This window comes from Bacillus rossius, chromosome 10, assembly GCF_032445375.1.
Source record: "Bacillus rossius redtenbacheri isolate Brsri chromosome 10, Brsri_v3, whole genome shotgun sequence".
Classification (NCBI taxonomy): domain Eukaryota; kingdom Metazoa; phylum Arthropoda; class Insecta; order Phasmatodea; family Bacillidae; genus Bacillus; species Bacillus rossius.
This window is the reverse complement of record NC_086337.1, coordinates 50541737-50563559: the sequence shown is the minus strand read 5'-3', so window position 1 is coordinate 50563559 and position 21823 is coordinate 50541737. Positions and strand designations below refer to the sequence as shown.

General features: G+C 36.1%; 1 protein-coding gene across 1 annotated transcript in view; it reads left to right on the top strand.

Annotated features, from left to right (window-relative positions):
* Positions 1 to 21823, top strand: part of LOC134536344 (nephrin-like) — a 680062-nt gene that overhangs the window by 279430 nt on the left and 378809 nt on the right. The window contains exon 2 of the mRNA XM_063376096.1: positions 19726 to 19855. Within this exon, the coding sequence (XP_063232166.1) occupies positions 19726 to 19855 (130 nt within the window). The remainder of the gene's footprint in view (positions 1 to 19725; positions 19856 to 21823) is intronic.

Genomic DNA, 21823 nt, shown 5'->3' with positions numbered 1-21823 from the left:
AACTTCAGAACTAACCATGCGATTTGAAAAAAAAATCTCAAGATATCCGGGTGATGCCTGTTTACTAAATTCATTTAAGAATACTCCTAGGGTGATTGATTTGTTACAAAATTTTTAAACTATATTTTAAGGAGAGAGAAACTCTCTAAAACGCGTGTTTTCAGAGAAATGTTTGGACATGAAACGCCCAGTACAAAATCTCTTTACTGGTTTACACTCAAAATCTCATAGTTGTCAGTTACCCTGACTAGGCTCTTGAAACAGGGTTCCGAACCAGAGAAGGTGAATCTCAATACAACGCATGCACAGCGTGGTAGTTTTATTCAAAATCCTCGCCCATGATATTGATGCTTTAGCTTCCAAGGTCCCAGAAATCGAGTTTTGGTTATGTGACATGCATATGCATTGCTTATAAGGGAGGTGATTTTGAAAAATGGAGTGGTTGGTCCGCTAGTCACTAATATGGAGGAATAATGATTTTGTTGTGTTTATCGATAATCGATCATCAAACATAGAATCTTTGATAACTGACAAATACAATATCAGCTTTTAATACACTATTTTAAAATATTAAATTATATACAAATATAACTATATAAAACTTTATAATTGATAAAAATTTTTATCTGAAGAAATTGTGAACGTAAACATTACATGGGAAATTCATATTATTTGTTTACGCTTCTTTTTTTTTTCTCAGTGAGTTGAGCTAAAATTTTTCCAACACAGCGATGGTGGTTTTTATACCTGGCCGCAAAGTAGCAGCCTTAGTGTGCGAGATCATACGCGCATTAAAAATTTCGGCCATTCATTCCGTATCGACATCGAACGCACTGATGAACACGGAATGTGGGCGAAACTAGTAAGCCCCACGAAGAGTTATCGCATGTTGGGCGCAGGACCACTCTCGCAGAAAATTGAATTAAAACAAAATGTGAAATATGTGACTCTGTCGCCAGGGTTCGGAAGGTCGTAAATAAAAAACGGTTCGACACTGTTGTTGAGTCATATAGTTCCCCTACCCCACTTCTATATTTTTTTCAACCCTTTTCCAAAGCCTTTTCTCCCCAGAACGATATCGAATTTTGGTTTACACCCCTGCAATTTTGTAGAGTTTATTTATGAAGTGGGATATTTACAAACAGAAAATACTGCCACTATCAAAAAGAAAACCACAGCTCATTTATATATTTTGTTTTGGTTGAGTACTATCTACCACATCTCCTGTGCAAAAAAAAAGGCCATTTAATATTTGCATGAAAATTCTTTTCTTTAAATTACCATTTATTTGACATTAGCTTTATCCTTAAAAATATTTATTGTGCGTGAACTGTTGTGACTATAAGAGAGAATGCTTCAATTGTATTTTGTAGCAGATGATTGAATTGGCACGAACTACATATGCAAATGTATACAAATCTGAACAGATTTATAATCACTTAACTTTTCTAGAGTGCCCGTGGCGACAGAAATACCCAGATATAATTTTTTTGTAATAAACCCTGCCGTGTTTAAAGCGTTCGCTGATCTGCAGTGAATTGTGGTGAATTTCCGATAGTTAATTGAATTTTTTTTTTTGCTTCATAACCATGGGAAAACTAGTTTTACTCCATCGAAAATTACCGGTCATCCATATTAATAAATACTGGGAAGCCAGTAGAATAAAAAGCTTTTACGGTCCGTAATTAAATCGCCGAGATGACGCGTACGCAAAAGGTAAAACTGATAGTTTGACGTAAAGTGCGAATAGTTTCATTCATCAAGTGCAATCTTGGCAATTTGCTTTGCAGCTAGAGAGTTTGACAAATGTGTGCTTTGCAAAGACAAACTGGCAAGTTCGTTCCGCACTGTTCCGGCCAAGTTTACATGGGAACCAATGTGAGCTCACTCACTGACACAGCGGACAGTAAGATGACAGTTTCAAGTGAAGTTGTGGAATAGCTAGTGGTCGTTCGGTGCGTTTGAAACATGTCTATATATATATGCAGCGGTTTCCAAACGGTGGGTCGCGACCCACTGGTGGGTCGCGGAAGGGTTACAGGTGGGTCGCGACTCGATCCTAAAACTATCAGAAACCAACGAATAAACAACCAGAAAAAACAATAAAAATCGAAATAAATCGAATTGTGTGCAACAAATATCTATTGTTAAATAAATAACTGTTTTGCTACAAAATGCTTATATTTTGTCAACCATTTTCAAATCAGAACACATAATTGTTCATCAATAATCAAACTGTATCTTAAAAAAAGCATGTATATGTTTGCAATATTTGATGGTACATGATATATAAATAAGGAAGGGATACGATGCAATTAAGGTTTTTTACTCCACCATGGATCGATAGACCGTGGAGGTACCTATTCCTTTAAGAAAAAAGTTTGGGAACGAATGATCTTTACTATTATGAAAGTATTTGTTCAAGCATCACGCAAAAACTACTAGACCGATTTTGATAATATCTTTTGTTTTTTTAAAGCTTACAGCTAGACTTAAAAACCGGTGAATATTTTATTTCCCTACTATGACGGGAGCCGTAAACATAAAAATAAAACATAATTTTTTTAAAAAACTTTTTGGCGAGACCCGTCCGATGAGTGAAGCTCGCGGTGGCTAGCAAACCAACAGGTGCTAACAACAGTTTAGTTACATATTTCCTCAATAGATAGCGTTGTCTTGAATTTGAAACGTGCTATCCGTCACGTCTTGGTTTCTTCGAGCATCACTTGGGCCAGATCACAGAGGCTCTGTGGGTTGTCTGAGGGTGTCCCAGAGATGTGATATACTTGGTTAGGCGCCTTGTAATACTCTTGGGATGGGGTATGATTCGGGGTCAGCCACAGATTATCTGAATGGTTAAGGGAAGAGGCGGTGGGTGTCAATGGTGCTGGGATGGATCGTCATCTAGTTGTAGCTCCTCTTCAACCACCTCCCAGTTGCAATGAAATGGCGTAGGTATCCATTTTCCCTACGGCTCTAGAAAGCTCTTGTGTTGTAGTAGGATTCAGCCCTCGCGGGAGTACACGCCAGTAAATCCAGAACTTTAAACTTTTGCAGCATTCTGCTGAATGACTGTTCCTCAACGCTGTCGGCAAACGTCTAGACCTTCTGACGGTGGGATTGCCAGGCTGCCGATGGAGGGGATACCAGTCGAGTAATAAGAGTCGTTGACCGGTCAATTAGACCTGAGAGTTCTCATTAACCCGTCAAAGTGGTCGATTAATTAGAAGCTATTAAGTCCCTGAAAACTGTTCGAATCTTCTCCCGATGCTGAAATCTCACAGACGATCACAGCCAGCTCTATCGTGCTAGCTCTATGGCATCTCTAGTTTCGGGAAGAGAGAAGGCCGAATATAATTTGTTTGAAATTTCATGAAATGTTTCGACTACTTAAATTTATTCCAACTAATTCGAAACTTTTGAAAGACCTTTTTGCTGGAAGTTATAGTAGGCCACATCAATGATTATTATCACATAAAAAAATATATACAATTCTTAACCTGGTGTTTCTTGCAACTGTCACATTTTTGTAATGTTTTTCACAAATTTATTAATTTTTGAGCGCATTTCAACTTAAAAATATTCTATCATGTTCATATTAGAGCTATCATAACTGCTACAGTAAGTATTCCAGTTAAAAGCATGAACGTCTCGAGACTTGATATGTAGCAGACTTAAACTAATAATTTTAAGAAGCTTTTAAAATGATCACTCAGTAGCGAGTCAACCACTATAAAAGAGTCACTAACTAACGTAAGGTCTTACGCCAAGGTACCGATATAACTTCACATCAGCGAATACATTCCCATTTTAAGAGTTAAGAACTTGTATATTCATGAGCCAAGTACACTGTGTGATATAAATTCATTGTAATAAATACGTTTGCAGAATGTTTCTGCAAAAATTATAACATTAAAACTGTTCGATTATTTGTGGGTTTATGTGTGCCAATTAAAGATAATTTTTCAATGCAGTAAACGAGAAAACGAAAAAATTTTCTACTTGACTGCTAAAGATATATCGTAACGAAAAACTCAAAGAACTTTCTCCTTGTCCACCAGAATAGTAGACGTTCAGATTTAATGCCACGGCTACGTGAGCTGAGGCTAAGTGAATATTTTAAAAACAAATTTTGTGAATGACTGATTTAATATAATTAAATCCCAAAATTAATACAAAAAAATAGTTAAAAATTTAATAATATGTTTTAAAAAACCAAGTTTTTTAAACGGACTAATAAGTATAATATAATTTTTCCTAGTTATGTAAAGATTTATAACCCCTACAGATTCCCAACCCCATATAGGTTCCTAAACCCATACAGGTTGACCTACAATTTTGTGGTATTTTATTTTTTACACCTATGAATTAACTTACAAAATTAAAAATAAAAGACGTCGATAGGGTCAATAATTTTTGAAACAAAAAAATAATAGTAGGATGAAACGCATTATAAAAGGAAGAGAATATAACAAAAATTAAAGGAAAAATAATTTACGGGCGATCTGAGGTCGGGAAGTGGACGGGGGTAAGTTTTTAAGGGTTTATCTCGATTTCAGGCAAAACTACAAGTCCTATGGAAAAAAGTTAAATATCAAAGTTTTAGGTAGGTAAGAAAAACATCTACAACTTTAATATTTACACGTTTTTCACATAACGTCAAAATTTATTTGAAAAATTGAAATAACCAAGCTTTTAGTTTTTTATTTTTATCTTTTACAAAAAAAACTTTTTTTTTCCCACGAAATTTGGTGACAGCCTACCTTTTTATGTCCTAAACACACTGTACATATTTTGGTTTAAAATATTTATTTTTTCACCTTATTTTGGCTTAATATCGAAAAAGCACCCTAATTTTCAACCGAAAATTCTCACGTCAAAATATCAGCTTTTTTAAAAAAAGTCGGTGGACTATTTGTTCGTTGAAATCTCTACTTTCTGATGGTGTAAAATATATATATATACATAACTATGGTAAATGTTCTCAGAAAATGCAAAAAATCGAAAATACTCGAAACAGAATTTTTTTTAAAAAAAATCATTATGTACAGTTTTGAGCTATTTATTAAAATTTACACTTTAATTAATCGAAAAACGTAAGATTCAATTTTAAATTGATAAAATTATTAGAAATCCATAAAATAAAAAGATTTCAAAAAACATGTGAAAATATTTCTATAACTTATATTAAATATAGGATTTAAAGGGGATTTCATCTAAAAAAAAATGTGACTGCTGCTTTTTTTTCAGTAAAAAAGTTTATTTATTAAATTCTTATTGCATAAATTCATTTGCATGTCGTCGACGGTGAATTTTTACTGCACAAAGTAATTTGGCAGAAAAATGAACCGGTGGAAGAGATCATGAATTAATATTTGCGCTACTTAGAAAAACATTACGCAGCAAGCAGCTTTATTGTTTTTATGGGTACCCCAAAATTAAAAATTCAGTTACTGTGACAAAGTACCAGCAGCTAATTCAACTAAAAGAGAAGAACGTAGTCGTAGAAAAACCTCAGAAAATATTTCAGAGTTCAATTATCAAAACCATACCAAAATACCATTTTTGCAAGAAAATTTTTTATTTAACGAGAAAAACAAGGAAAAAATAATAAAAATTTTAATGAAAAAATTAGTCACAAGGATTTTCCTGTAAACAAGCAGAAGAAAATGCTGATGCTGACATAATTAAGACCTCGATAGAAATTGCCAGAGATACTAATAAAACTGTCATTGTTGTGGATATTAATAGCTTAGCTATATAATTGGTTCGCTAATAACAGCATGAAGGAACTGAGTGAAACCAAGGGGAGTCTATACGAATTGAATGGGGCTGACACTATTTGGAGCTGGACAGACATGTCGTTACAGCCAGCCTGGAGAAAGCTTGAGGTGTGGTCAGATGTTTGTATGGAGCAGACACTACCTCCAGAAAACCCACCGACCACGGCAACGTAAGCAGCGTTTCCCTCTTGCCGAAAATCCGGGCTCGAACCCGAGTCACCCTGGTGGCAGGCAAGTGTTATAACAACTTTTTTTAATGTTTTAAAATTAATGATGAGTGTTGGCACACTGGCAAATTTGACAATAATAAGCATGCCAACCATTCCCATGTAACACCGAGTCATTGTACAATTGTAGTACTTGTTTTGGTAACTAGTCGTGTATGGGTAATCACCAAGGAGACAATAAATTAGGACAACACAAATTACATCAATGTCTTGTCCGGGATTCGAACACAGAGACCCCCCCCCCCCCTTTTGCAATGAAACCTGGTGCGTTGCCGTCTTACGCCACGGATGCTGACTTTACATTCAACCGTACTGTTAAAAATTTCCACCTTTATATTATTAAGAACTCTGGTTACATACTATCCAGAATCTTCGTAAATTTACAGGTACTAAATTGTCTTACGTTGATCATGAATCAACGAGAAAATTTTTTGGTGTATTATCGAAACATTCAAAAACCTTTTAAGGCTCACAGAAAAAAAAACACTTATTACTTCTATGTGAGTGTTTCACTTAATGGAAATCTGAAGTCGAAATAAGGGTTTAGCTTTTTTTACGAAGATAGAGAGAGAGTAACCTGAAACTACGAATAACTCTTAGTTTATTTGAGGTGAATTCTTCGTTGGAAATGCCGTAAATTAAAATGTAATTTCTAAGAGTGTACATGTGCTGTTCCGTCGGCGCGTGTCTATACGTTCGTGTTTCCCCGGCGATCACGCACCGCGGGAAGCCTAAGATGTACACCAAGTTCTGTCCCTGCCCGAACACGCCCGAATATTCACCTTCGGCCAACCTCGGGTTTATTTATATATAGGCCATATTTATACTTCTCTGTTTATTCTAATGTAGCTATACTAACCTAACTAACCGTCCATAGTGTTTTAAAGTGTTTTAATGTAGCTAACCTAACCGACCACTTTAAATATTGGAATTCATTTTTCCTGCGCAAAAATAAAACAAATCCCGAGGTTGGCCGACGGTGAATATTCGGGCGTGTTCGGGCAGGGACAGAACTTGATGTACATCTTAGGCTTCTCCACGCACCGCGGCGGCGGGCAGAAGAAAATAAGAAAATCTAATTCAACATCTCGCATCGGAGGAGTTCCTTTATTCCCTCCGTCGCGTGGTTCGTCGGGCGCCAAATGCAGGCAACATTTTTATTTGTTAAATCACGGTTCTACGTTTTACTTAACCTTCTGTGGCAAAAAATCGAAAACACACCTCGCGGCAGATAAAATCGTTTTAATGAAGTGTATACTAAAGAGATTTATTTATGAAAACTATTTCGGTTGTGTTTGGACTTGTAAATATTGTGTGTAATTTAGTGTATAGTGTTTGGAAACATTTGCATTTTGAACTTCCCGCGCTGCTTGCTAGCAGCGCCAAGTTTTTCAAGTTGGCTGCCTGCCAAGGTGGGTAGCCTTGCAGCTTCCGGCAACGAAGCAACAGTTCTTGTTGAACCATCATGGCGGTAAGTTGTGCTATCGTGCACGCTTGCTGCCAATCGAGTTGTTCGCGAGTGAATCGTTATTAATTGTTTCGTTTTATATGGATTTTACAGTCTCGTACGTCTCTAGACAAAACAGGTTGATTCCACTGTAATAATTTTAAACCTTATTGTTATATTCTGAAATAATGCTTCTTAAAAATCGTCATTCCTCCACCCACCGTCTTTTTGGTGCCTGGCTTGTTGCAAGGTGTTGTACTCCTGTCAGACAAATGTCACCATCTGTCCGAGACAATACGCCTTGGAGGAGCCGCGCTTCTGCGAGTAACAAGTCAGACGCTCTACCCCAGAGCCAGAAGGTGGAGCGCAGCAATATCGGTAATATCCTGCAGTTGCTACGAGTGGAACCGCGAGTTATTAGCTAGTTGAATATATAACTGGAACTTCAAGTTTAAAGTCAATTTTGCTTGCTGCGTTGTGATATCGTTTAAATTTCTCAATGAAAAAAAATATAAATAACTAGCAGACCCGGCCACGCGTTGCTGTGGCTGAGCGATTTAGAAACACGTGAGATTTTGTAAACACGTGAGAATAAAATCAAAAATAATACAAAAAAAAAGCGTGGTTACGTAGTACATTGATCAACGAAAATGTGCACAACATGGAGAAAATTAAATTAGAATTGAAACGTAGCGCCACCTATGAGATATTTATGTCAGACAGTACAACAGTTGTCTGTAAAAAACTGATTTAAGGCGCCATCTGTTTGAGACATGAAATTTACTATTAATAACACCAATCAACATTGATAATCAGTTTATTATTAATTATAAATAAATAAGACCATAAATCGAAATAAAAACTATCCTATCTCTCAAGTTGGAAAAAATTACACATAAATGCCAATTTTCATCGAAATCGGTTGACTTGGTGAAGAGTTCACTGGAAACAAACATCAGGACACTGGATTTATATATATTAAGATGTTATCTGATCTTTTTAAATCATTGTAATTTGTATAATTTCAAAAGGCTTAGTTAAATAAAAAAAATCTGAAAGAAATTGAAATTATACAATGCAGTAGCCACTAGAATTGGCTTTAAACCCAAAATATTTCAGTTATTTGTTCTGCCTGGTTCTTCTTATCCATAACGAACAAAAATTTATTAGTTCAAATTTACCAGCTAACTATGCGAAAGTATTTTGTTGAAATTCGACCATTGAAAATGTCTACAAGTTTAACCATGTTAACGTAAAAATAAAATAATGAATTTGTACGGGACGTACAAACATCCTTAAACCTTCAAAGTTACCCGCACGCACTGGCAACCAGCAGTCAGTGAACAGAACATTGGAGGGTTTGTTGGTGTTAACATTTGTGCTTTAGCAATTAGCACGGTGTTGACTGTTGGGTAGAGTGATGCGATTACGTAATTTACGAACAACAGCAGCATGGCAGACCTAACATTCGCACCGATGATCGCTATGTACACGTACTGCAGCAGAAGCAGGGTGCATGTACCAAGGCTGCTTCCACAAAAAAAAATGCACCGATTTAATACAAATTTTTGGACGTAGGCCTTTGCAGTTTTGCTCTGTTTGTAATGTTGTCCATTATGCCTGTTTATTTTCATCGTTGAATATATCTGTTTGTCATCAGATGATTTAAACTTGTTCTATGTGAATTTAAATGTTTTCATTTTTTTATTTCTTATTTTGCATTCTTGAATTTTATTTCTGTGACAAACAGTGCAAAACGGAAGTGGCGTTTTTAAAATAAAAAAACTGTATTAAATCAAAATTTCCCATTGCATGAATCATATAAAAAAAGGAAAATTGTACCGAATATGAAGATATCGATTCTTAACCAACAACTACCTAAAACTGGGAGATTCATACCACGAAGGTACTGTACCCCAAACAGCAGGTTGCTAGTCTGTTTTGCTAATTATAAACCTTCTTGCTTGATATCTGCTTCCCGAGAAAATTTTAAATGTGACCGCGCTGCGACCGCGCGTCCTCTAAGCCAATGGAGTGGCGTCTAATGAGCGGGAAATTCAAATATTACGAGCTACTGATTGCGTCTGTAACTTTGTACGGTTGTGATTCCGGACATAATTCACTCAACAAAAAAGTCTTTCTTTCGTTTTCTCTACCATCCGTTAAATTTATGCCCCGCAATTTGTAATTGTCCTGTGTATCATATATATATTTTTAATATATCAATAAGAACTTGTACATTACACCTTATGAGCTAGGCTTCGGATTTATTCTTCAGATAGATATTTTTTTTAAGGGTCAGACATTGACGTTGTTTCATTATCTGTGTGAACGAGGCCGTGCGGAAAGAGATAATAAATCAATAAAATTTAAATTTAGGAACATTTCAAGATACCTGCAAACAATATGCTACGAACTGATAGTAAGAATTCATGTATGAATAGTAAGGTTTTTAAATCGAATTCTTAAGTTTTTGTGATTACGAAACATTGTTTTCTGATATTCTGATAGTGACTATGTAAATATGGGAAATAGTCCTGAAATTAATATAAATTATTACTTTGTTATTTTTATTCATAATGGGAAAATAAATAAGGTCTAAGAAATTTATATGACCGACAAAATTTTATAAACATTTGCACCATCAAATATTATTTTTATTAAATAGATAAAATAGTGTAAAATTTTACAAATTGAATGAGAAATAAAAGGTACACATTATGTTTTCTATTAACTTGAGACTATTATTAAGCACATTTGACTTTTCAATCGTGATTTAAATAATTAAGATACATTCAAAATAGATATTTTGCTATTTTTAGTATCATAGTTTTAGGAAACTTACCACTGAAACTTATGTTGCTGCATATATGTAATTTTTATTTTGTTATTTTTGGGGCTATAGATTATGAGTTTGTAGAATTTGTGTCAGCTGACATGGTCTGACAAAAGTTTTCATTACTGAAATAAATATTCATACAAAATGCAAACTGATATTATAATTGTTTACACGTGCTACTTTAACTATGAAAATGTTTTACTATTTATACATTTAAATGAAAATTATATATTGTACATTGCACAACAAAGCAAATTATATTATATTAATGATCATAGTGATAATTTAGAAATTACTGTGTTTCTGTACGAACACAGTTTGTTCGTCATAATTAAAAGTAACCTTGTAATAAAATAAAGAACTTTATTGATACCACTGCCCTGTAAAACAATGCATCATTTTTCGTTGAGGGAGGATACATTTTTTATCAATAAACTTCGTTTAATAGACTAAACCAATATTGAATATTTCTGGAACGTAAAGCTTGGGGCAGCAAAAGCTAATATTAATACTGGAAATAACATCAAGTTAAGTTAATTGAACCATTTCATTAGGACAGTTATCGCCGAGTTCAATAGTATTTTTTTCCCAGAAGATAATAATTTAATTTGCTCTGCCATATTCAAACAAACGATTATTTGCTTAAAGAATTATTTCCGGCCAAGCTAATATAGGCGCATGAAAATTTGCGTGTGTACATATAGAAATAACGTTTAGCAAGCCAAAAAAAAAATTTTTTTTTTTTATCGGTGATGCTGAGATACTGGTACGGGAAAGTGGCGTAAAAAAAAGGCACACGGAGAGGGGAATATGTGGCGCGTGTAGGGTAGCAGGCGTGCACTCAGAAGGTTGTGAATATAGACGCTCCATTTCAAGCTGCCACTCGGCGGCACAGCGTCGCGACGCCACATCACAGGCCGCTGCTGTTTGCCGACTATCGATTATCGTTTTTCACGATATCGCCGGGGCGAACTTCCTTGGGCTGCTCCGACTTTTGGTGCCGCTGAAAAGTTTCACCGCGCCCGGCTGTTTAAGAGTAAAAGTAGGCGAAGAGAGTATTGGGGAAGGGGGGGAGGGAAAAAAAGGCATAGTGCCTATACAGCTCCGCCATGTTTGCAGCCAGTGTCTGTGTGTAAGCGCGCGTGTTCCAAGACCAGATGGGACAAGGGGATATATATCCTTCGCCGTTTCGAACCAACACAGCCCTTTTCTCTCTCTCTCTCTCTCTCTCTCTCTCTCTCTCTCTCTCTCTCTCTCTCTCTCTCTCCCTACCAGCTGAGGTGCACTCTTTCGTGCCATCATCTGGCGTCTCTCATTCTTCCAACTTTAATTTATTAACAACATGTAACTTCTGTAAAAATTTAGCTAACTGTAATCATATATTCTTCAGGCGTTTGGATCCAAATGGTTGAGTGATAGGATTTTATAGTTATTTGGGCTGTAGACTAACCTAAAACTACTTGAACAGGGAATGAAAATGTTAATTAAAAGCACTGACTTAAAAAAAGAAGTTACTATAAAAAAATTCTTAACATCGTACAAACACAGAAAAATGTTTTCTGTACTTTTACAAAAGATTCCATTGGAAATCAGTTTTCAATAAATATTTTGTAATACAACACAAAACAAATTGTAACGTTGTATAATTCAAGACTGTGGTTATTTTGCAAATTTTGTGAAATGAGTTTTTCGTGTTAATATTGAATATTTTTTATGAAAATTAGTGCACTGTTATATATTTTAATTGATGTTTCATTCAAGCATATTTTTTTTTTACTGTGGAAAAGACAATAGAATATTAAATCATTGGCCGTTATTTTGCTTTATTAAATATTTTTATGTTCGCAGTTAATACGGGAAAGCTATCTAGGTAACAGAATATAAATAACTAACTATTGGAGGTACTGGGACAAAACAAAGCATATATGCCCGGGTAAGAATCTGAACCTAGTATTTCTTGGGACACTTGCGTGTCCTTTGCGTCAAGAAATATAGTATACACAATTAAAGTACGCGTATCACGCTCGATATTATTTTTAAAAAAATTCTACTTTAAATATCGTGTCAGTTCTGTAGTATAAGTGTTTTCGCAACATGAGAACACATGAATTTGCTTACTCACAATAATTTTTTTAAGAGTAAATATGTAGTTTTCATAATTGTTGTTTATTGTCAAGATGTTTCACTACACAGTAAGAAAAAAATGATGTATAGTAGTGGGGCAGTACATCAATATGTTTATAATTTTTGTGTTGACTATTCCTTCTTGATATAGGTATATATACAAAAAAAAAACAAAGTGAGCATAATTCTGAAAGTCCCTTAGAGACTTGCTGCCAGAAGAAAACACCCGCCACGGCAGCTCAAGTGTCTGGCGCGTAAGGGCGACGTGGCGTTTGATGCGCGAGCCAGTTTCACCCCAAAGCACTCCCGAGCTTCTGGACTGCGGGAAAACACTCGCCACCGGGAGGCGGGTACCTCCAAGACTTGGCACTCTCTCGCAGCTAGCGCCAAGATCCCCTAGGATCGCAGGGGGTGGTTGACGGGTAGGGGTTGGGTGCTCTCCGCGCTTAGCCCATTACGCAGGCTTCCAACCTCCCCCGAGCCCTTCCCGCGGAGGAGTTCCCCCACGCGCGTTAAGAGGGTGCGGTGTTACTCGGCGGGGCTTCGCAGACTTACCCGGGACCGCAACCCCAGAGAGAGAGAGAGAGAGAGAGAGAGAGAGAGCCTCGACCTGCGACACACTGCGAGCACCGCGCGGAGGCGAAGCGAAGCAGCGGACAGCACGTGGCGCCAACCAGTCCTTCCACCAGTCGCCGGCGGCGAGCCGAACACAAAAATCAACCTCGGAAATCGCAGCTAAATATTGCAACTGTGACGAAACATCGACGTTGTTCAAGATAACGGGATAATATGATCCTTAGGGAGCCCGTCTGCCCAGTTATTATGCACGTTTATCCCCAGGATCAATCGAACGCACTGAAATAACTTAAAAGCTTGGTCTTTTGCGCGAATTGTATCATTTTGTATCGTGTTTCAAACAAAACTTGCAATACGGAAACTCGGGAAACACAAAATTCAACATGGGATTGATAATGTTTCGCAGGCTTTCACGGCCATTGTCTTTAAGTGGCTTGGCTTTCTGGATTTTGGCCGTGTCCTTGGCGTTTCGGTCGACATTGCAGTCGCCATCATCAGGTAGTCGGGTAGTCGCCATCATAATGTAGGTAACTTCTCCCCAATGATGGTGACTGCAATGCCGACCGAAACGTCGGTGAATTATTCGCCAAGGACACGGCTACAACCCAGAAGCCAAGCTACTTAACATAGGATTCTTTGAAATATGGCCGAGCCTGGTAAATAAACTTCTTCTTTTTTTTTTTTTTTTCTTTTCAAATACCAACATTTGTGGATGCGAATCACGCACATACTTTCTGCGCCCGCCAATATAATTCACTTGCCACCATCAAACGCAGATAGCAATTAGAAGCACGAAACAACTATTAGAAACGGCTTCGAAGAAACCCCGGATTTGGACGAGGAATCTTATTAAAATGCTGTCCATCTTGTTAAAATTCACCAAACAGTTAATACTAAAAAGTTGCTTCACACTTTAGTAGTTATACTTCTATGGCATTACTAAAATATTAACCAAAAACATTTAAAAAACACATTTATAACACTAAGTATAAGATTGTATATTTGTTTTTGCTTAAAAACTAAAAATAAATCTGTAAATACTGCCTACAAACAAACCTTAGCCTTTAGCTGATTCAACATTATTGTTATATTAGTTTTAAAATGTACAAACAATTTTCTGTGACGAGATCTGAGCCACGGTCGCTATGGTTACAAAGCGCGCGCTCTACCGCGGTAGACACATAGCCTCTTGGGAATTTAGGAGAATACGTATTGTAATCATGGGTAGTGCCAGTTTTCTTAGGTAATATCAAAATTGTGATTACTTTTTGCAATGAATATTTTAATTTATCAAATATATTCCAGGGTGGTTTCACTATCAAAAAGTGTATGTCGGCACAATAAGTTTGGTTATGTCCCGTAACGTTTACGAAAGTGACTATACGTGTACGGGTTGATGTTGCTACACTTGGGTCCCGCCATCTTTGTGACAAGTATTTACGTTCATCGAATTCTGTTACATTGTCGCTGTATTACTCCTGCAAAACGCCGTTATGTTTACGCGTTGAAGACCCGCCGTCTCACCACGACGTTTCTCCACGCTTGACGGGACTCGATTTACCTAACTGAGTTCGAACCTCGGGGAAGGGCGTTTTATCGGCGTCACACTACATATGCGGCTGAACCGGAGCGGGTTGCCAGATTCTACTCGGTGAGTCCTTCTTGGTCGATTATTTACATGTTCGATTTTTATGAATTTGCTTAGGGCATTCTCGAGAGACCTGCATTTTGAACTAAAAAAAAAAAAAAAAAAAATGGTGGTTGAAAGACAATCCAGCCGAAAGAAACGCTGCTGAAGTCTCGGCCTCAGCTGCAGAAACGCATAGTGTGACATCGGCGACTGTCACAGGAAGCGTATTACCAAGTGCTTGTTATAAGTTTTTAATTGACTGATATAGGAAATACACAATATTATATAATGTTATGCTCGTTTTGTTTTGACTACCTAGTCATAAAATTAAATGTCTTATTTAAGATGGCAAGCGAAGTGCATATAATTCGTGTCCATGATAAGCCAATTATTTACGACTTGATGTAAGCTTTTGGACATACGCGATTGCTAAGTACATGTATGTCTGTAGAAAAAAACACAAAAAACCTAAAGACAAAGCAAAGCAAAGCAAAAATTTGTTTTTCTTTGTTTTTTGACCATATCCCTGTTATGGAATATTATGTGGTGTATATATCCTGCTGACAACAGCAATTTGTGCTTAATTTGTGTTTTTTGTCTTTTGGTCTTTTGTAGTTTTCTTCTACAGACATAATGTGCTTAGCAATGGCGTATGTCCAAAAGCTTACATAAAGTCATGCACTCCCATTGCACAAATCTTTCAAAAACAATTATTTACGGTTCCGAAATAATTTTTTTTTAACTGTCGTGGTTTTTGAACTATAGGAATTTTTTCAAAAGTTTTTTAATTCCGCCATGCACCAAATTATTCGATAATATCCCTGAAAACGTTTAATAGCAATCATTAATACCTGTACTATTTGATAACAATACAAAACATTAATTTTGAAACCTTATGATAAAAAAATCTGGTAAATGCGACTAGTCATACCGTAAAAAATACATATGGCTTGGTGACTTACATGTTATTTTAAAAAAATTAATTAAAGAAAATATGCATGCTAGGTGAGCAATATATATATATTTTTACAGTATGAATAGTGAAAGTTACCTGATTAATAATTTTTGCCCTATAAGTCATGTAAAAAATTGTTCCCCTAAAGTAAAGCATGTTTGATTTTAATTTTAATTCTAATCAATATTATATTTATTAATGATCGGGAAGCAAAAATCTTTTTGTCAGAGTATTTAATAATTGAGTACAAAGTGGGAATTGAAAATGTTTGAAAAAAATGAATAAACTCGAAAACTACGAAACTTTTTGAATTTTGGTTTTTACATTCAGAACCGTAATTAATTGGCTTATCAAGTATTCTCAGATTGACGCTGAGTTATGGGAACGTCTGTGTTTGCTGGAGCAAAATAAAATCTGAGTATGAAAAGAACAACGTATAAAGGTTTAATTATAACATGAAATATAAATTTTAGCTTGCTTCTAAATTTCTCATAGAATTTTGTATATTTGATATTTTTTTAGTAATGAAAGTTTTTATATAGATATTAATTATTATACTTTAACTAAAATTATAGAAATTTATTAGCGGTTCTGAAGAACATTCCACGCCATTGCTGTAAACCCATGCGCTGGTAAACCAGTAAACCAGAAGCATGTCATAAATGATTCAAAGAGCTTTTAGCGGTTAATATTTGAGAAGCTTCTATGAGAAGCTGAGAGCGAGGCACTTTTAACTTTTTAGCATTTTGATGCTCTCTGTGTGGCGAGAAAGGGAGAGAGAGAAAACTAATTAACAGACTTGTAACGATGTTCATGAAAGCAACAAAATACTGTTCCTATATCATGTGAGCATCATGGGCAACGCATGCACATTTTCTTTTCAGATTTTGAGCGTAGGCCTATATGAGAAGGTTCATTAGTTTCATACCGTTTAAACATTATGGTTGAAAGCTACAACCAGCCAAAATTCAAATGCAACTTTATTTGCGTCAATGAATGTTGAATACTTGTTATTTAAATTACCGATGGGCAGATCTTTCTTGAATCTAAATTATTTTATAAAGGGTTTCGAAATGAGGGCAAGAATTTTAATAAATGATAAATCCTAACTTGGGGCATTCAAAGAAAACCAAGGAGTTAACACAATCAACGTGCGCATTAAACTTTGCCGTTCATATTAGTCTCACCACTCAGAGCTCAATTTATGTTCTCACGACGAAAATAATGCGCGCCAGTTTAGAGTTTCCCGCTTGGAGGATAAGAGGAGATACCGCATTATTTACACCAGCGAGAGTTGCACTAATAATTATACCTCAAGAACTATTATATCTTAACGACTTCCTTAAAATAAGCCTGACTGAATTTTTTTTGAGCTACAAGTCTACATAGGCTGTGGTAAAACAAAATGTCTCGGTAGGTACTGTGAGCAGCTAAAATGTTTATTACTTAATTAAATTATATAATTGAAAATAACGCGTTTTAATAAGCGTTAAGTTTATATTATATAAATGGTAGAATGAGTGAAAGTATGAACATCGAAATACTCCAGACACACACACACACACACACATATAATGTAAAATCGTATTTATGGTGATGAAATCCATACATATACATGGCTAAAATTATGAAGCTTAAAATAATTATAAATTAGTTAAAACTTTAATACAACGGAGTCAGTTTAAAACAAGATAACCGTGAGGTATTTATTTAATTGCAATAGCTTTCGCAAGAGAGAATTAAAATATATATACATATATGTATATATATAATTCCTATCAACAATAGGAAAGAATTTTAAAAAAAGCAAACAGTGGGGAAAAAGGGTTGCATCACCTCGCCCCCCCCCCCCCCCCCCTGAAATTCTGTGTGCGCTACTGTTTCGTTGAGCCAAACAAGTGTCGTAGCCTGCGGGAGGTGTCGGATAAGCCGTTGTTGCGCGGAGAAAGCGGCACGCGCATGCGCAAAGAGCGGGACAATGGAGAATGGATCGCAGTTACTGCGGGCATGGAAGTATGGGGGGCGGGTGTATGCTGGACCACTAGGCCGGGGGTGGTTGTGGGGGGAAAGAGGCCGGAGAGAACACAGTTTCATCTCTCGAGTTAGATTCTCATTTCGAGCCCAAGGTTCTGGCGGGGATGTAGAGGCAGCAGGGCAAGAGGGGTGGGAGGGGGTGGATCAGGGCCCGAGTGAAAGAAACGCTATACTGCATGCATGCGTGCAGATGTGAATCTCTGCCATCATTGAAGAGGGGTTGGGGAGGAGGGAGGGAGAAAAGAGACGGGAAATAAAGACCCTCAGACAGAACAGAGCGAGACGGAAAAAACGGGAGGAAAAAAAAAAGAGGCGTTCCTGAAGTTTTTTGAAGCCTCTTCTTCGTATCATGTCAACGTTCAGAACAAACCGTGCGTGCTTTCTAGGGGAATTCATCTTTTAAAAGCCCTGCACGTTTTATTTCTACAGTATGTTTTAAAACTAGTCTCCTTAAACATTTTTTTTTTTTTTTTAGATTAAAGTACGTGTAAGTAATTATTTTGCGTTATGCGTACTAGTCTCGACGTCTTGTTTAATTTACCAAATAATTTCTAGCGTAGAAAATATCTTCATTACATTATTAATTTTCAGTTTTAATGTGAGCTGAGAGCAGATAACAAAAAAAAAAAATATTATTTAAACGCAGTTATACAAAGGGCTGGGAATTTTTCATCGAACATCTGATTTATCTAAATTGGATTTTAACAATCATGTCCAGCTACTATAATTGAGACATTTCTTATTGTTCGGTAAACATTTTATTATAATCAATAAATTTTATGTTTCACAAAATTCAGTTGAAGCAAGGCAACGCATTTACGTCTAAATAAAATTTATTGACTTTTAATCGCTACTTATTAAAAATAAAAAGGTTTGGATTCTTACGCGGGCATTTATGCTTTGTCTTGTCCCAGTACCTACAATATTTAAACAGTTCTCGGAATAGCTTTACAGTTTTAACAGGGCACATTAATAAACGATAATAACACAAAATAAGTCCAGTTTATAATATTCTACATTATTTTCCATGGTTAAAAAAAACATGCTGGAATGAAACATCAATTAAATTATAATATTATGGGATAGTCTTCGTAATTAAATGTGCAGTAACAACTCGAGAAACATAACCCATATACCTATGCAAAATAACCATAGCCTAGTGCTGTAAAACTCGTAGGTTTCTAATGCATTTCTTACAAAGGAATTTCCAAAATATCTTTTGAAAATGTTCAGAAACCGGTTTTGAATGCAGGATACTACCATCTGAAAGCTTGTGCGGTGCGCAGGGCGCGGCAGAATGTTTGTCGCTCGAGGTTTGCAGCACTTAAACAAGGAGGGAGACATAAAAGCGTGACTTCTTACAGTGGAAACTGAAACCATGTTTCGCTCGACATGTGACGCTGTTTGGTGGGCCCTTAACTACTAGCAAAAAGAAAAAAAAAACAACCCTCGAGATAGAGGTTCTGCTACAACGTTTAAGGTAAATAACGTTAAGTTATCTACTTGACGACAGACTACTTAGTAAAAATGATTTAAACTGACACTTCATGCTGTTTTGTAATAATAAAAAAAAAATTGTTATATACCTATAAGTGAAGGGAAGATGCAGAAATTTCTGGTATGCCACACCACAAAACACTTGGCTGCCAAAATGGAGTGGAATATTTTTCACTGGTTTGTTTCACTGCTCATGCATTACTTCTCATTACCTATGTAGATATGTTATCCGTATAATATGAAAGCTACCATCTCATGGGCGGGACCAAAACTACTTTAAAAAAAGGGGATTGTCTGTAAAGTCGGTTTACGGACGATAATTTTACGTGATAACGTCATGAGAAAACATTGATGAAAAATTGTATACTTTTTAATTTTCAAAAAATTATTTACAGTTTTTGCAAATTTAATTGAAATCATTTGTTTAAATTTAATAACGAACAATTAGTTAAAAAAAAAACGCCTTAACCTGTTTGATATTACAATAAATTTTCTCGCACGGTGGTTGGCCGGTTCTTGCACGCTCGGCTCAGGCGGAACGTGACAATGAGTCATGCTTTTTCGTGCGTGCAGCCGGCGTTCATCGATTTATAAGACGTTATCACGTTGGCAGGTCCGGCGGTGACGGTGCAGGCCGTGGTGTCCGGCACGGCGCTGCTGCCCTGCGACATCTCGGCTCCGGCGGCCAACGACAGCGCCATCCTCGTCATCTGGTACAAGAACGACATGACGCCCATCTACAGGTGAGTTCCTGCCACTCCCCCCCCCTCCTACGAGTATTACTTCAAGCTTTGAATATATATATATATATATATATATATATATATATATATATATATATATACTGTATAGAAGTCGCGAGTGGATAGGATTCACTCTAAGTTTTTCAGGAGCGTATGATGAGCAGCTTGGGAACTTCATCGCTGCTGCAGTGCGCTGCCGTGACGCCCTGTATCGTCTTAGGTTGTTATTTACACGTTAGAGCGCAGCACTGTCGCCCGCCGTCATTCCCCCGCACCCCCCCCCCCCCGCGGCCCATCATTCACTGCAGCTCAAGGTCGTTCAACGGGAGGGGGAAGGGGTGTTTGAAGAGTTCCGTCACTTGTCCGCTAGGTACCACCACAAGTCTATGCCCTAGAGATGGTGGCGATTGCGGGCGGTGAATTTACCAACTACCTCAAAACCGTATTAGAAATTTTAACCTGGGCTAGCTTCAAGTTACCAATGACTAGGGACCGGAAAAATCCGCGGTTTCAATGACCTGCGGGATGAACTCCATAGTTATACGCACACTCGGTCAAATGCCACCCACTCATCGGCTGCTGTCTTGTGAGACATCCCAACGTAGCAGCCTGTGATTCGATAAAGCTTTGGTTGGGTGTTTCTCATTGGCCCAGAGTCATTCAGGTGAGTTGTGAGACAATAGCAGAGGCAGCACTGAGGTACAACTATTTGTATTTTAGCCTATCGCGAAATGAATTCGGGAATTTTTCAAGTCTCTACCAATGACCAGAACGAATCTTCACTATGCACGCGAAGCTTTAAAAATAATTGGCATGATAAAAAAATTTAATAATTATTTTCGAATAAATCATTTACTTAAGTGGTTGACAGCGAATACTGGTCCATATAATTTAAAATAAATATATATATATATATATTTATTGTGAATTTTAGTGAAGGAATTTATGTTTGTAAACTTTTTTCTAGTGTATAAGTGAGGTCATGTATTAATTATATTATTTTATAATATATAAATAATATTTATTTATGTTAATTTCACTAAATAAAATAATTTTAAAAACATGTTTATATTAACATGAGATACTGAGTATTTATTCAAATTTTTTATAATTGGATTGAGTAAATACTTTACCATCTTTAATATCAAATTTAATATCACTCTATACTTTTATTATTTTATTTCTATTAATTATTTGCATGCAAAATAAAAAATTAGTTTTTTATTATGCCTTTTTAGTTAAGCTTCTAACGAACATACATGAGTACACACGCCCATTTTTTAATATATTTTTTCTGAAACTGGCCACAAAACGATTTTGACACTACCAACCACACATCATAAAACCAAAGAAATGTAATTTTGTTTCAAACTATATTAGTATCTAGGTTGGAATTAAAAATTACTTGGTTTCAGGATCTAGGTACCCTTTAATACATTTAAATGTCTCAATAAAATATTATCTCATTTCCACTTCGGTGTCTTGATATTCATGACAAAAAAGGTTGAGGCTTTTCTAAGATTTTTATTAGATACTAAAAGTTGTGTTCTTTGATGATTTTTAACTAAGCAAAACAAGTTAACCTATTTGTTTCACAATAAATAACCATCTTTGGCTCTTAATCACAATATTCATTTAAATAAAAATCAATATAATGCAATACACACAAATTGGCTTTTTTAAATGTGGAAGCTATAAATACCGGAAATATGAATGTAAATTTTTTGATTAGCTGTGCTTTCAAATTATCAACTCTTACATTCAAACATACATAGGCCACACAACTTGGCCTAAATTAATATTGGCATTCAAACATAAACGTTTACCGAGGCATACCGAACTTTAATTATTAAGTGCATAAAATGCATAGCTATTAAGTAATGCGTAGCACCTAATTTTTATTTTATTTTTATGTGATATTTTCAAGGGTGGAAGAATAGTACATACAAAATTTTTAAATATCTTGGT